Raw genomic sequence first — 15,314 nt, 5'->3', positions numbered from 1 at the left:
AAGCATTCCTTCTAGGTGTTGTATGTTCCATCACTTGGTTTTCATTTGTTCAGTGCATCAGGTTTGCAAGACTGGTGTACGGGTGCAGTTTGATGAGCATTTTGTTGCTCTCCAAGACAAGGCAACAGGCCAGGTAGTTTGGGAAGGCGGAGTGGAGAATGGAGTTTACAAACTTTCAGCACTCTCTCTCCCAGGTCCTCAATTTTGTGATGAGTGGCAGTCTAGTAATGGCCACTTAAGTGTGGATACGCTGCAGGTGTAGGCTTTCCGAGACCAGATGGAGGATAGCTTGCTAGTTGATATATGTAGTTGTTGGCAGGAACTTTCCAGTACCGATGTTGGTAGTTCTTGTGTTCGTCAGTCAGAGGAAACTTTACAGGTAACCTATGCTATGATGTCTTGTAGTATTCGGGACAAAGAAACTCCTATAGATGAGGATGTTCTTTGCACGGGGACCTCTTGGAAAGCCAGGCAGGTGACAGTTGATTACTTGTAGGAGGAGGTGGTTGTTGCTCATTCTCCAGGCTTAGTGGTTTCGGATTCAGAGGGAGTGGTTTACAGGTTTCAGAAGGCCTTGCATGGTCTTCAACAGGTTTCCAAGACTTGGCTTCCCACCGTAACAGGTGTTGATCCTTGTGAGCAGTGTGATGTCTCTTTGACTCGGAAGCAAAATGGTTCATTGATTTGGTTGATGTAATACCAGATTGAACGAGAGCTTCCTGATGAGGCTGTTGAGCTCGTGTTTGGAGATGACTCTTTGGGAGGCAGGATTGCGTATCTTGTGGTTTGTGCAGCATGCGAAGGATCATAGACTCTTTTACACAAGAGGGGGATTCATGGATGGAGTCCGACTCCACGGTTGGAGTGACTCAGATTGGGAAGGAGATCCAGACACGAGGAGATCTACTTTAGGCCCAGGAGCAATTTTATGAAGCAGTAAGAGACAATCATCTTTTGCCTTGTCGTCGACAGAGGTAGAATAGCGGGCTGCTTTTGTGGTGGTGAGGTTGCAGAGGTTGCATGGTAGGATTGGGCTTCCATTGGAGGAACCCACGGTCATCCAGAGGCACTTTGTTCGTGAATAGATCGTTGCTGATGACATCTTGCTAGAGTTCTGTTCGACGGAGGACAGTACAATGGATCGCTTCACGAAGTCGCTATCTTAGGCTTTGCTCAGGCGGCACTCTAGCTCCCTGCGGTTGGTTTCGCAGCCAGGAGCTGAGAGGGGGTGCTAGAAGTCATCTCTTGTCTTTACTGATACCATTTTTTTCCAATTTTTTGTGGCTTGGGTGGCAACCCTCAGGTGGCAGGATGTCTTATTTCTTGGCCGACTTCATCTATGTCTATTAGTGCTGGCCGACTGTGTATTACAGGTCGTGGACACCTTGATGATTCTGGCCGACTGTTCATACCTGGCCGATTGGTATTTATATTGATCGTGGTGGACATGTTCTTGTCGGTTGTCCTAGAGCAAATCGACTGCAGTGTTGGGGCCATATATAATGGCCCCACAACCCCTTGCCACTTAGTGTCTTGTATTGTGTTGTATTCCGGGATCTTCTTGTGTATATAGAGCAGAGTTACACGCCTCTATCTCTCTCCTTCTCTTGTGCTGTTTTTTTGCACTGTTCTTGCTCAAGTGTTTCCAGATTTGGTCATCATCATCGCTGCGTGAGCCTGCAAGTATACCCACAGTGCCACCTCTATCACAAGCCCACTCATCAATGTAAAACCTGTCGATGCGGGAAAGGTTAACTCCTGTGGCCCGTCTATCTGAGCGCGAGAAAGATAAACTCCCCTGCAACCTGCCAAACTCCGAGAGAGTCCACGGATCCTGGCCTCTCACCTGCAGCACTAGTTCCTCCTAGGTAGCGAGCTCCGGCCCATGAATGGTCTCGTGGCTGCCCCCCATCCTGTCCTCTGCATCCTCCAGCATGTTGCAATGCCTCCCTAGGCACCAATGGTCTGCCATGGGGAGGGACTGCCTAATGGTGCTCCAGAACTCGGCTCTCCCGATCGTCCCATTAGGGGCGTAAAAGTTGAGGAAGCCAATGCGGTCTTCCCCAACCCGAAGGATGATCCACTGCGCTCGACCCTGGACCAGAGTGCCAGAATCCACAACCTCGGATAGAAGCTGCTCGTTGACTGAGATGCATACTCCACCCTGGTTCCCCTGTGAGCCATATGCCGGTGACCAAAAAGTGTGACTCCTGCCTGGCAAGATCTTCCCGCAGGTGCGGGTACGCCCGGCAGAAAGGTGGTGTTTCTGGATGAAAAGGATATCTATGGGTCCTCCAACGAGAGCCCTCTGGATCTCCTGGCGAAGTCTGCCCCGACCAATGTAGCAGCGATGTCTACCAAGACCTTGGATGTTCCATGAGAGTATCCTCATGGATGAGCTATGGCAAGTGAGGCAGCCGCCACTGGCTCACCCCTCTCAGCCGGCCCGGATGATCTGCCCTCCACTCTGTGAGTCTTGGGCGCCGGCTTGGAGGGAGAATAGTCACTGTCTGTCCGGGTGCGGAGTCTCTCCAAAAAGAGGGTGACCTGTCTCTGTGTCCAGCCCCACTCCGCCTTCGCCCTGTCCAGGGCATAGGCGTGAGACCAATCCTCTGCATATATGTATCTAAAGGTAGGCTGCACCCTCGGGGCAGCATGGAGGAGAATCAGTAGCACCGCCTCAATTGAGGTGTGGACCGGCTCCGCCCGCCAATCTCCTATACCAAACAAGCTCATGCGGGCTGTGTAATCGGGTCTGCAATAGGTCCGTGAGCCCCAAGTCACTGAAGAGGTGAGAAAACTCCAGTATCTGATCACGCAAAACTTCCTCTACAGAGTTGCAATCCCATGCTGTGTCTGGGGCAACACGGAGAGGAAAGGAGAAGGCCACCATGCTGCTCACCACTGAAGGAGAACGAGAGGGATGGCACACCACGCAAACTCGCAAGGGCGCGACCAGTGTCTCGAACGGGCGAGCATCCAGCTGGAGACACCTGAAAAAAACGTAATCCACTGGGAGCCCCATCACTCGCGGGGGCCCCCCAGGGGAGGCTGGAGAGAACTCTGTGGCGGGCGAAGCTAGGATTGCCATCTCCACCGGCCCGGAGTGGCGGTGGAACAGCCGCTGGACTGAACTCTGGCCTACCCAGCTGCGCTGCCCCGGGGCAGTGGGTGGTCTGGCGAAGTATCCTGGAGAGGCCGAGGGAGGGATGGTGGCTCGCGGAGAGGAGGGGGGAGAGCAAGGAGAGGATGGAGAGGCATCTGCCAGAGGATAGGTGTAGGGGGGGCCGCCGGGGGAGGCGGGAGGGGGGGGGGCTAGGGGGGAGTGGAAGGAGTGCTCTCCGAGTGAGGGGAAGAGGAGCCGGGGGTCGCAGAGTGCGGCCCGGGATCCTCAGGAATCTGCTCCATGGAGGGGGCGGGGCCCCCGCGGGGGGAGGTGGGAGTGAGGTCTCCACGTGGGGGCTCCACCGGCGGCCTCAACGGGCACTGAGTCTGAATCCTCGTCCATCGAGGTGGGACCTGCTGGCCGCCTATCCCTGACTGGAGCATAAGTGCGGGTAGGTGCCTGGACGCCAGCCGGAGTCACCTGTCCGCCAGCCTGTGCTGCCTGTTGCTGGCGTCTGCGACGGTCCCTGCGGGCCGGGCGTTTCCGCCGGCGAACCTCCTGCCATCCGCCAGCCTCCTGGGTCTGCACGGCATCCTCCGCCGGGGCTTGCTCGTCAGATGATGGCGCCTGCTGAGACGAGCCAGGGATGTCCGGTCTCTGAGGTGGATGGCCACCCCTCGGGCCTCCTGAAGGGGGTCCAGAGGCGGTTAAGCGTGAAGGATGAACCCCCTTGCGGGGACAGGCGCGTGCGAGGTGGCCCATCTCCCGACAGATGTAGCACTGGCCGGGGAGGCCCGAATACTCCACGCGCTGTATCAGATGTCCTCCAGAAAGACAAGGGAGGAGGATCGTCTTCGGGAGGGACTCTGGTGACGGAACCACAACACGAATGGCCGGGAGTCTTGCTGCCCGAGCTATCACTGAAGCCGCTGTTTGAGGCGTCTCCGCCACCTGTCCGAACGCCTTGCCAATGGATGACAAGAGGGGCAAGTACTCCCTGCGGAGTCCACGAAAGCAAATAGTGATGGGGAAACCTGTCGCGCCTGCTAGCGGGTCAGAAGCGGGGTCGAAACCGTGAGTCCATCGCGCCAGGAACGCCCGGGATGAGCGGAGGGCAATGGGGCTCCGAGCCAGCACCATCTGAGTTGCCTGGGGGGGCTCGAAATCCACCTGGTAGTAGCCACGTCCCAAAAAATCGACGCTGACGATCTTGGCAGGCACGCCAACGAGGCTGCCTTGCAGAAGGTCGCGAAGCTCTCTCCACATCGGACGGCTACCCACTATCTTGCAGACCAAGGAGGAGGCCTCAAGAGCGGATACTGTGGAAACAAACAACTGATGATTTGCAGCTGTGAACTTGAGACGGAGACCGGAATCAGCAGGGGTAGTCGGAGCGGCTTCCATGGAGTCCTCCAGAGGGAAAAGGCCAGAAACCGGGGTCACCAACGGGAGGGACACAGCCCTATGAGGAAACGGAGAGGCGGAAGGTTAGAGGATAGCGGGGGGGGGGGGGGGGGGGAGGGGGGAGCTGAGGCGGGGGAGCTAGCGGTGGGGGGAGGGGCGAAACGGAAGGGGAGGTGAGGGAGAAGGCGGGGGGGTAGAGATGGCGGGGGAGAGAAGCGAGGAAGGAGGCGGGGGGGGGGAGAGATGGCGGGGGAGGAGGCGGGGGAGAGAGGCGGGGGAGAAGGCGGGGGACAGGCGGGGGGGGAGAGGGGCGCGCGACGGCGAGAAGCAGCGGGAGGGGGGGTGAGGCGGAGCTCGCAGGAGCAGATCTCAGAAATTTGTGGTTTTGTTTTAATAGACTCCCCATATTTGATAATGATTGCATGTATGATGATCTTGGACATCAATTGTGGGCTAGCAGATATATGCAGTGGTCTGGGTAAAAGAAGTGACCAACGTTCAATGTGGGTGCTCGAAGGCTTTTAGAAACATGTAGATGCAGATTCTAGCATAGAACCTTGCAAGTGTCTGAAATTGAATCCAAATAGATTGTGGTGACATGTCATTGTGCTCTTTGTCTTGTGCTTCCTCATATTCCAGTTCAAAGAACATTCAATGGTTCATGAGTGCTTCTTCTTAATGACTATGATGCTATTAGTGTTGTGTATGCTCTATTAAGTACAACTTGTCATGGAAAATTTTTGAATGAGAAAGGCACCAAGGTCATGTTACACATCCTTTGATGCTGTTATTTTTGTACTTATCTTAAATATTACGATAAAATTATTCAACTCGTGCTCAACGGGAGAAGCTAATAATAGATGTAATCATGAATTTTGCATTTAGAATACTAATATGGAAATTTTTGACAGGATAGTGATGCATGGAAGAAGCTACAGAGCCTGTTGATGCAGCTTAGAAAATGTGCAAATCATCCGTAAGTTGATGCTTCTGTCAGCTAGTACACAAACATTCTGCATGGCATCCCTACACATCAAGGTGCAGGTTCATAAAAAACTTCCACCTCAGTAGTTACATCTTTACAGCCAGCCCAGTGAGGAGTGATGACATCTTAGGCTGTGTAAGATAAACTCATGTTAGCCAAAGATCAAATGCTTAAGTAACAAAACTATCATAATCCTCTATTAACGAAGATGTGTTCCAATATTTAAAATATTATTATGCTTTCTTGGAACTCGTTTATCCTATATAGATTTTCACTCTAAACCTTATTTTTCTCGTACCAAAAAAGAAAAACAAGCTAAAAAACTCGAGACAAAGATATCAAAGGGACTTTCAATACACTCCTTCACCCACAAACATAAGCCAGTGCAAATTTTCTTGACATCACAAAAGCCAGTAAACCAGCATTGCCCAAGAAGAATGGAAATCCTAAAACGTGACCTTAAGAAATGGCGAGGCCAATGAACAAAACATATATAGAACCGAATGTCTGAATGACGGGGGGCAACAGTTTCCTCTTTTTTTCAAGGACCAGATTGCTCTCAAATAGAGATGCCATCACAACTAGATCCCAATGATACTCCATCTCACAAAAAGGAGAAAAACTCTACCAAGTACTAGAAGCTTTTATACCTATAATGCATTTCTAAACTGCATTAATAGACTCTGCACCTTGCGCAAAAAAAAACTAAAGCTCCTAAAAACCGGATCTTTCTGAATGGATATTTACCAAATCAGGTTATCTCCCGAACTAAACAAAAGCCAAAGTGGAATCTTAACTCCATGAGAGTCTATTCACAAAGCTGATCATAGACTAAATACTATGACAACCCCTCATGTCATCAGCGGCCAAGAGTAGGTGCAGGTTCATGCATAAACATGTCCACCTTAGGTGAACAAATCTTTTTAGATAAACCACTACATTGTGACATTCAATGGGATATGCTATTTTGAAATTTTGTGACAAGAGTCTTGAACATCACCTTGTGAAGTTGAGCTTTCCTGGTCACTATAACTGTGTTCCTGATCATTACCTTGTTAAGTTGAGGGAACAAGTTGAGCTTTCCTGGTCACTATAACTGTTTTCCTGATCATTGTGGCAGAAAATGGTTTTTAAGTGGGGTTTAAGGGTAGTAGGCTGCTGTTTGGGTTAATGCTGTACTCATTTGCTGATTTCATCTAAATTTTTCAAACAGGTATTTGTTTCCCGGAGCTGATGACGACCGAGACACTGTCGGGGATGATATCATCACGGCCTCAGGGAAAATGCAGGTCTGTTTATGTCCATGCAGGGTCGATTATGAAATTATGGCTGTCTGTCTACAGCATAGCCAAGACATGGTTTCTAGCGGAAAAGATTGTGATTTAAAGTTAATGTAGCACAGTTGTTGGACCGATTACTGCATAAACTGCAAAGCAATGGACACAGAGTGGTGCTGTTTTCTCAGTTCACAACGGTATCAAATTCTTTACGGATATTTTTTCCTAAGGTCTCTTAGTTTGTGTACATTTTCCAAGTTTTGTTACCGGTCTGCAGATGCTGAACCTTCTTGAAGAGTACTGCCAGTTCCGTGGCTTTGATTACAGACGATTGGATGGTTCCACCAACCGTGTAAGACGGACCATCGATATGCATATGTAAGGGATAAGATGAATGCTTATGTGATAATACTTAAAACTATGCTTTTAAATTAAATTCGAGAGTCAGCCTTATCATGTGGTTTTCTTGGCAGGTTCAATAAGCCGTCTAGCCCAATATTCATTTTTTTACTGTCTACAAGGGCAGGTGGTCTGGGAATAAACCTTCAGGTCAGTGCTTGCTATGTACGGAGCCTCTTTATTATAAAGGTAAAGAAACCTAGTGAAGGTTTTTTAATTCTAATCCATGTTGAGGGTAATTATTTCTGGTATATAAACAGATCATCGCTTGGTGAGACTACTTGTAAATGAAAGGGCAAACCTCACTTAAGCATGTCTATACTTTGGTCTCTTTGTGGAGTTAGAGGTACGGCAGTATGATGCCTGTAAGAGTAAGTGGCATCTGCAGCTTTCAAAGATGACTTCTTAGGCCGTGGTAAGTTGACAGTCAAATGGACATTGCTTTGAAGCCTTATTGGGTGTATCGATAGGAATGAAGTGCCTTAAGGGGACATGGATAAGCGGTGTGGACAAGGGTGAAGAGTGGGTGAGTTGAGGGCTGAGAAAAAGGGGAGCTGGAGTGTTAAGGTGTGGGCAGGCTCAGGGGATCATGGATAGGCAGGTTGTAAAGCTCATAAAAAAAAGCATGTCTAGGGCATTGAGTACCATTTTGAATCGTGCTTATTCTTGAGTGATTAAGGTCTCTAAATCTCCCCTTTCCATTTGCTTCTGTGCAATTCCGGGTCTGTGTGCTGGCAGTTCAGGTTTGTACTAAGCTGGCTATATTGAAATATGGCTAGAGTGTTCTTACCTAGAAAGTTTGAAAATGGTAAAAAATCTATATGATATTTGATCTAAGATCAAACAGACATTTTATCTAGTGATGAACTTATGCACTCCTGGGGGATCCTCCAAGCATTAAGTGGTTTAAAAATAGTGTACCACATTTTTCTTGGGCCTCTTTAACCTCGCCATCCTTTGTTCCACCACTCCAGTCTGGGCACCACGTCTTACAAAAATTAGCAATGAAAGACACACTTTAGTGTTTCTAGCACCTTTCTCCTACATTTGCATATTCTATTCTCACCCATTTTCATAGCCAGTTAGCTTCGTCCCACTCTAGCTTGTAGCTAACGACTATTGAAGTGGACATAGCGACAATACTTGATCCCTAGCAACAAAGAATAAGAAACAATACTGCTGATATGCTTTTGAGGAAACGGATCAGAACAGGGAAACCTGGATTGATTGTCGGCGCCTGGACCAAATGGTGAGAATGCTCAAGAAATGAGAGATGCAAATGCACACCATGTCTCGGGTTGATTGACAATTCACAATGTGTAGCCTCCTGAAGAAGAGAATTGAGATAACCACAGGTATGGCAGAGCTGGAGGGTTTTCATGCATTTTCTCTTCTCTGTGGAGGGTTAGTTTCTGTGGATGTACACTTTTTCCACTAATAGAAGAATCAAAGGCTTCAACATGAAGTCCACTTTGCTGCACAGTTTGTATTTATTAGTGGTAGTAATGCCTTTCAAATGGTTCACTTTTTTGGTTACAAGTTATTTTTGATTTTGGTAATGGCTCTGAGTATGAATGGGATCTTACTTTGTTTTATCTGATCAATTTGGCTTAGTTTGCGCATACATGGTTGTTAGAAGTAACAATACAAGTATTTTTGATCTTCGCAATTAGTTGCTTGCATCTAATACAATGTTTTTGCAGACTGCAGACACAGTTATACTTTTTGACAGTGATTGGAATCCACAGGTCAGCAGTCTTTCTAGTTTTGTCTAGTAGCTACTGTTACTGCATCATCTTTGTAGCCCAGGTCTTGCAATTTTTTTTCCTTTGTTTCTTTTCAAAGAAAAGGTTATGTGCCCTCTCTAGTCTCCTTACCAATGTGTGGTGATTCACTAGGAAGAAAGTAGCATACGACAACATATTCTGGTTCAGCTTCTCCTCTTTTGGTTTTCACCCACATGTGATATGTCTGTTGTCCGTCACATCAGACAATATTTGAATGATGAGGCTGGACAACATTGCTACTCCCCCTGATCACTAAAGTCCAGATGAGGCCCAACTATATCGTGCCACGTTCGGGAATTCCCACTCTGGACGTTGGGGATGTCTTGCGTAGCAGACGACTGGAAGATGTAAACCTTAGTGAAGGTGTAGATGTAGTCTCAATGATCCCATGGAGTACGTTCATAGATTGAGACTGCACCATGGGGTTGTAGTGTGTGCGTTCTGGATCATGGCTCCTTGCCTTTGCCTAATGGTAGATGGACGTGTGGGTTGGGACATGGGGAATCAACTGAACATCATCATCTGTGCTTACTCCAATAGGTGGCCTCAGAGCTACTGTGAAATAGCCTCTAATGTTGCACTCACAAGGTACCTTGGGAAGGTCTGGATCTAACATGACACGCCACTTGGAACTCTTCTCCATCTGACATCTTTTTTCCTTGGTAATCTGAAAGGAGGTGATAAGTGTCTGCGGCTGATAAGTAGTCTCTCTAGGAGTCTAATTCTCTCTCAGAGCCGTGTCATTTCAAGCTCAAGTATTGCTGATCAGGGTATTGAGTGAAGTTTGATAGAGGAAAAATTGGTGGTATTCCCCTCTGATCTCATAGTATACCAGCCATTTGAGGATAGAGTACTCCTATCTAAATCTTCCCTATCTCACATAGTTGGCATATTTTAGGAGTGTTTTGTAACTGTGGATCTCCATAAAGTCATCTCTCGGATTTGTGAGACGATGTGTATGATGATCGATTGCAGTCCTCACAGCATGTAATACGTATCTCTGCAAATGACCTATTCTATGTGTGTGCAAATTCCCTGGTCTCTGTATGAAACCATCCTAATAAGCTCTAAAATCTGCTCCTTAGAAAACATCATATTCTGTTGAAAGATGAGGCGGTTCAATCCTTATCTGGAACATTGGATGCTGGGAATCTCATGAGAATAACACTGTTCAACTCCTGTTTGTTCAGGTAGAGGTTGTGGGCATCAAGGCTGTATTAGAAAGGTGGTGGTTTTGTCCATCTGAATGGCATGGGAGAAGAGAGTCCAATATTACCATCCATTTTCAGTGCTAACCAGCTTTATCGAAGGGGCAAGTGCAATCCTAGGTAGGCCATTAATTGCTAAGGACCAAATCCTATGAGGATAGGTGATTGCTTGGAACATTGTGTCAACCTCAAGAGGCAAATCTCCAAGCTGTACAAGGATGGTCTCATTTGGCCTGTAGGGCTTGCTCCTAATCAGCCAGAACATCATCATAACGTGCAGCCTCTCAATCTTACCCCATTCCTTTTGGTCGAGGGCAGGCCCCAAAAGGGTGCCCAATACATAGCTGCTCGGTGGACTTGGAGTCAAACAACAAACTGTCTGTGGCTCCATGTAGCATTGGAAATTGTCTTTCCAACTGTGCAGGTGAACCACTCCTATACACAATTTTAGCGGACTCCTAATATGTATTTTTGTATTATCAAAATCATTACAAGAATCTACTAAACAACATAATTTTTTTCTGAGATCTAGCATGTGCCTCCTCAATGACTGCCCTCAAAGAAAAAATATGAGCTAAAGTGGAGTAATTATATCTAAATTCTGTTCTTGTCTGGTTCCATTGGACCTCCAGCCTTAAGGATAAAGATTTTAGTATTTAGAGACCAAGTCCAAGGGAAGTCTGGCAGACTACCTCATAGTTGTTTTCTTTTCTTCTAGGAGGTGACGAAAAGGAGTCGGTAAATCTAGAATTTTCACGAACTCAGTTTGGCATGGGCACTTGAGACGCTTCTTTCTGCTTAATGATGAAAAGTTTCCAAAGTCGGTAGCACTGATCATCTCCAAGGGCATAGTTCAATCAGATTTCTTGCTTTTATGAGTTTAGTCATGCTTTGGACAACCAAAAATCACAGCTGTCCACTGATATAATGCCTTCAGCAATATGGAAATTCTTAATTACAAGTGAACATCTATCTATGTAGATTATTGCAGGTACTGAAATTCTTAATTACAAGTGAACATCTATCTATGTAGATTATTGCAGGTACTGCATGCGAATTTTTCTGACAGAAAGGATCACCAACAGTATTGTATGAACTTTCAGGTTGATTTGCAAGCCATGGCTCGGGTTCACAGGATTGGCCAAACAAAGCCTGTGAGTTGTGTATTTTTCTAAAAAGGTTTTCTTTGATTTTGTGTAGGATCAGTAATTGTGAGTAATGTGTTGGGCATGTAGGTGCATGTATATCGACTTATTACAGCTGGTACAGTGGAAGAAAGAATTCAACAACGGGCTGAGAAAAAGCTATTCCTTGATCATGTACGAGTTTGTGAAAAATGAAGGCACAATTAATGGTCAATTTTGTGTCTATAGTCTATTTGAATCTGGAATATTTTGTGCTAATTTGATTTCACTAGGTCTAGTTTGAGTATACACTCAAAGTGAATGTGAGCTCCACATAAGGCGATGGGGCTGCAAGTGGTGATAGACACCGCGGCAGTAGCTTCTTTGTTGAGGTTAGAGCCACATTGGCATTTGATTGGATGGTGATCCTGTTTCCAGTATGTTTCATTGAAAATACTGGCTGTTAATGTACTTACTGATCTCTGGGAGTAAGATGCCTCAAGCTTCTTGCTTGACGTTTGCTTTTGATACTCATGAGCACAGGTGCAAACTTTTGTGCTGGGGTGATGTCAATGCCAACCTGGCAGCCAAGCTTTCTAGCATGCATCCAAACCTGAATTTGTTTGCGGAGCATCATTGATCCAAAATCCCAATTAATCGTGGCCCCCGTTGCCAAACAAAACATCTCCAAGCCTGTCCGGAAGGCACAAAGACATGCATGTGAGGCCTCTAAAAACATTGCAGTATCATTTGCCAGCTCCTAGTACAATAACTCTTCCTCCGTACGTAGAGGCAATCTAAGGCCCGAGATTACATGGGTAGCCCTGCCATAGCCTCTGCTACTATGAGTTACAGTAAGGGATCTAGGGAGCATCCCTATCGCATCGAACAGGAAATGTGAAAGTGCTCACCATGTCCCCCACAAGCCAAAACTGTGCTATGGGCCTCCCTATACGCGCATTTGATCCAGTCTTGAAAAAACCTCATACGTACCATTGTGCCTTCCAAGAAGTCCCAATCCACTCTATCATATGCTTTTTCAAAGTCCAACATGTGGATGGCAAGGGGTTGTTGGCTAGATTTAGCCCACTCTATAGCTTCCCAAAATGAGAAGCTGTTATCATTACTCCTTCCTTGGAGGAATCCAGTCTCTGTGTCGTGAATAATACTTTGAAGAGCCGGCTGTAACCTCATACTCAATGCCATAGCATAAGAATTTATATGCAGGTCCAAGTAAAGTGATGGGCCTCCACTGCTTGATGTTGGTCTTATCCCCACCTTTTGGGGTAAGGTGGATAAGACCCTCCGTGAGAAGGGGGGCCATCATACCTGTATGCCACATCTCCTATAAACCAACAAAGCAATATTCGAAAAACATCTGATGCAATATTCACCTTATCAGGCTCAGTCTGAATCTCTCCGTGTGAGTCCTGTCATTATCGTACACATTCTCTACTGTGGGTAGGCGCATGTGCTGAGAAGAAGTGTTTGTTGCATCCGCCACCCAATAACACGTGGCATAAGTGATGTTGTGACTGAGATGCCACCCCCTTTGGTCCAATGTGACCAAAAGCAAAACTGTAGCCAGAAAGAATCTTACCAGATTTACCACATTAGTGCCTATCCTATTTGTGCTCTTGCAACAAGAGCTTATCCACCCATAACAACAATATGGAGCTTGTCCTTCATGAGGCGTTTCCTGCTGTGGGTGGGAAGCCCCTTGAGGCTATGCACATTCCAAGAGACAATCCTCATGGTAAAGATCTGGTTTTGACCCTGGACCTAAGCAAATGCTTAGTCGATGTTTGTGCTCACGTCTCATAATGCTGAAGGAGGGGGTCATCACTTTGCACAGTCTCTACATAGGTGATGACTAAGCAACCTCATCACTGTGACCCAATACATCATCATCCAAAAAACATTGTTTGTGGGCGATGCATGATCCCGTGTGCCAACATTCTCACCAAAGGTGGCCTTGAGAGACGATTCGCCACTCCTAGCGGAACGTTGGCCGAGACGGAGCATGAGGGTGAGTTTCTTGATGCGTGTTAACGCCATCTCCTACAACCCCTAGCCCTAGAGCAATCCTTGGCAAAGTGCCCCTGTTGGTGACAGACCTAGCATTGGTTAGGTCTACCTGCAATCTCCGTATGCAATCTCATACGTGTCTTCAACAGACTGTTAGGTCGTGGAGGCAACACAAAGTCTTTAATAACCTCAAAGCAGAGGAGAGGGGCGGGCAGAGAAGGTGTAGGAGGGAGAGAAAGCGGAAGTGCGTGGTAGATCAGGTAACTTCAGTGGTGCATTTGACAGACATGGCACTGCTCACTAATCTTTTGAGTCCCCTAACCCACAGATTCGTGAACGTGACCCTAGGGTTAGACTTAGGTACATAACATTGGGCCTTGAGATGGGGCTTTTCATATGGTGCTAAGGGTTTCTTGTAGTAGGTGAAAGTGGAAAGAAAGAGCTGCCAATGAGCAGAGAGAGAATAGATTGCAGATTGTCCAGCCAGGCTCTGGAGTCTGTTAGGGTGTTGCAAATCCCAGCTACTTCATTGCCATTATGCTTATTTATTTCATCAGTGTGTTTGTCAGGAAATTTTTGTGTCTAAGTGAGAGGAGCTTCCATTACTCAGCAAATAGTAGCATGCTGGCCACCTTAGCACCTTCATCTTGAGGAACACATGCAAGCCCTAGAGCATGGCTGAATAATACACCATTAATAAAGTGATTGCAAGCATGGCTGTCTTGCGCCTCTGATTGCATGGATGTTTTGATAAAACTGATGTAACAGTGGTATATCCCATGCTTAATTCAAGATTTTTAGCTTTGCAGTCATAACTTGTGCACAGAATTGATATCAAAGGGGTGTTATTTTTCATGTTTATTTAGGCTGTCAACCAAGGTGGCTTTGGTCAGAATGAAGATACCGAAGCTAGTAGCTTATCTGAGTTGTTGGCTACAATTACCTTCGGAGCAAAGGTAAAGACAAATCTACTTTTCTTCCTCTTGTTGTAGTAGGTAGGAACCATGTCTCTCTTACCATTGAGATGGCTCTGTTTGGCTTCTCCTTTTAAGCTTGGGTGTTTCTAAATCAGAAGCTTTTGGTTATGGCACTTCAAAGATTCCATGCTAAATGTGCTATTTTTTTTTGGCCCAAGGCCTTTATTAGCTTGGAGGATGCTAAAGAGTTGACAGATGAAGACCTAGATAAGATAATAGATCGTTCGTCATCGACTGCCGATGGAGAAATAGGCAAGCAGGTGCTTTGCTTTTACTACTTCCTCGATTGTTTGTGTGAAGTTCTTTTCTTGCAAAAAAGGGAACAACCTTGGGTGTTGTCACTTGACCTACCAACTGCATCACATTTCATGCTAGCATTGCCATAGCAATTTTAAAACTTATGGGAGATTGTGAAGGATTTTATGAATCATATGTAGGACTTTTCTTCCTTAGGGAAACTAGCATCTTTAGGATGGCCTGGGTGCCTTGAGGGTAGTTTTGCTATCGTAATGAGGTGTTATGTTCAAGCGGACCAACCCTAGGTAAGGAGGTTAAACCAGTCAACCTACAACGCCAAATTCTACCATTGGTATAGACTTGATGCAGATTCCTAGATGGATCTTTTTAGAGGCAAAGTATAGGTGGCATTAGGAGAGAATGTATTTAGCCTAGTCCTTTTGTCTAACATTTCAAATTTAGGTAAGGTGGCATTTACTAAAGGTTATAGATCTACGTTGGATGAGTTCTAGGACTGTAGGTGGGACCTCCGTCTTTGTTTTTGACCCCCAAAAAAGATATCTTTTAAGTGACCGTCAAGCAGAAGAAAAAATTTCACCCTAGTGTGCAAAGCATGCACAAGCAATCCGGGAGCTGATGGTTACAGGAAGATCATGAGGGAGTATGGGAAAAGAAGATCATGTGATCTAGTTCCCTCATAAATGCATTATTACGCTTTCTATCACATGTAATGACTATCCATGTAGCTACTGGCTAAATGCGTTGGTCTGAAAGGGAGAGAC

General features: G+C 46.5%; 1 protein-coding gene across 2 annotated transcripts in view; it reads left to right on the top strand.

Annotated features, from left to right (window-relative positions):
• LOC147605160 (chromatin remodeling protein DDM1-like) overlaps positions 1–15,314 on the top strand; it is an 80,013-nt gene that overhangs the window by 39,435 nt on the left and 25,264 nt on the right. For both annotated transcript variants that reach the window (XM_086793764.1, XM_086793763.1), the window contains exons 14-23: positions 5,422–5,486; positions 6,709–6,784; positions 6,898–6,969; positions 7,050–7,150; positions 7,246–7,321; positions 8,875–8,919; positions 11,270–11,320; positions 11,402–11,485; positions 14,185–14,274; positions 14,454–14,555. In XM_086793764.1, coding sequence (XP_086649890.1) covers positions 5,422–5,486; positions 6,709–6,784; positions 6,898–6,969; positions 7,050–7,150; positions 7,246–7,321; positions 8,875–8,919; positions 11,270–11,320; positions 11,402–11,485; positions 14,185–14,274; positions 14,454–14,555 — 762 coding nt within the window. The remainder of the gene's footprint in view (positions 1–5,421; positions 5,487–6,708; positions 6,785–6,897; positions 6,970–7,049; positions 7,151–7,245; positions 7,322–8,874; positions 8,920–11,269; positions 11,321–11,401; positions 11,486–14,184; positions 14,275–14,453; positions 14,556–15,314) is intronic.

This window comes from Cibotium barometz, chromosome 60 (genome assembly GCF_041138505.1).
Source record: "Cibotium barometz isolate CiBa-2024 chromosome 60, ASM4113850v1, whole genome shotgun sequence".
NCBI classification, from domain to species: Eukaryota; Viridiplantae; Streptophyta; class Polypodiopsida; order Cyatheales; family Cibotiaceae; genus Cibotium; species Cibotium barometz.
This window is presented reverse-complemented; position numbering and strand designations above follow the sequence as displayed.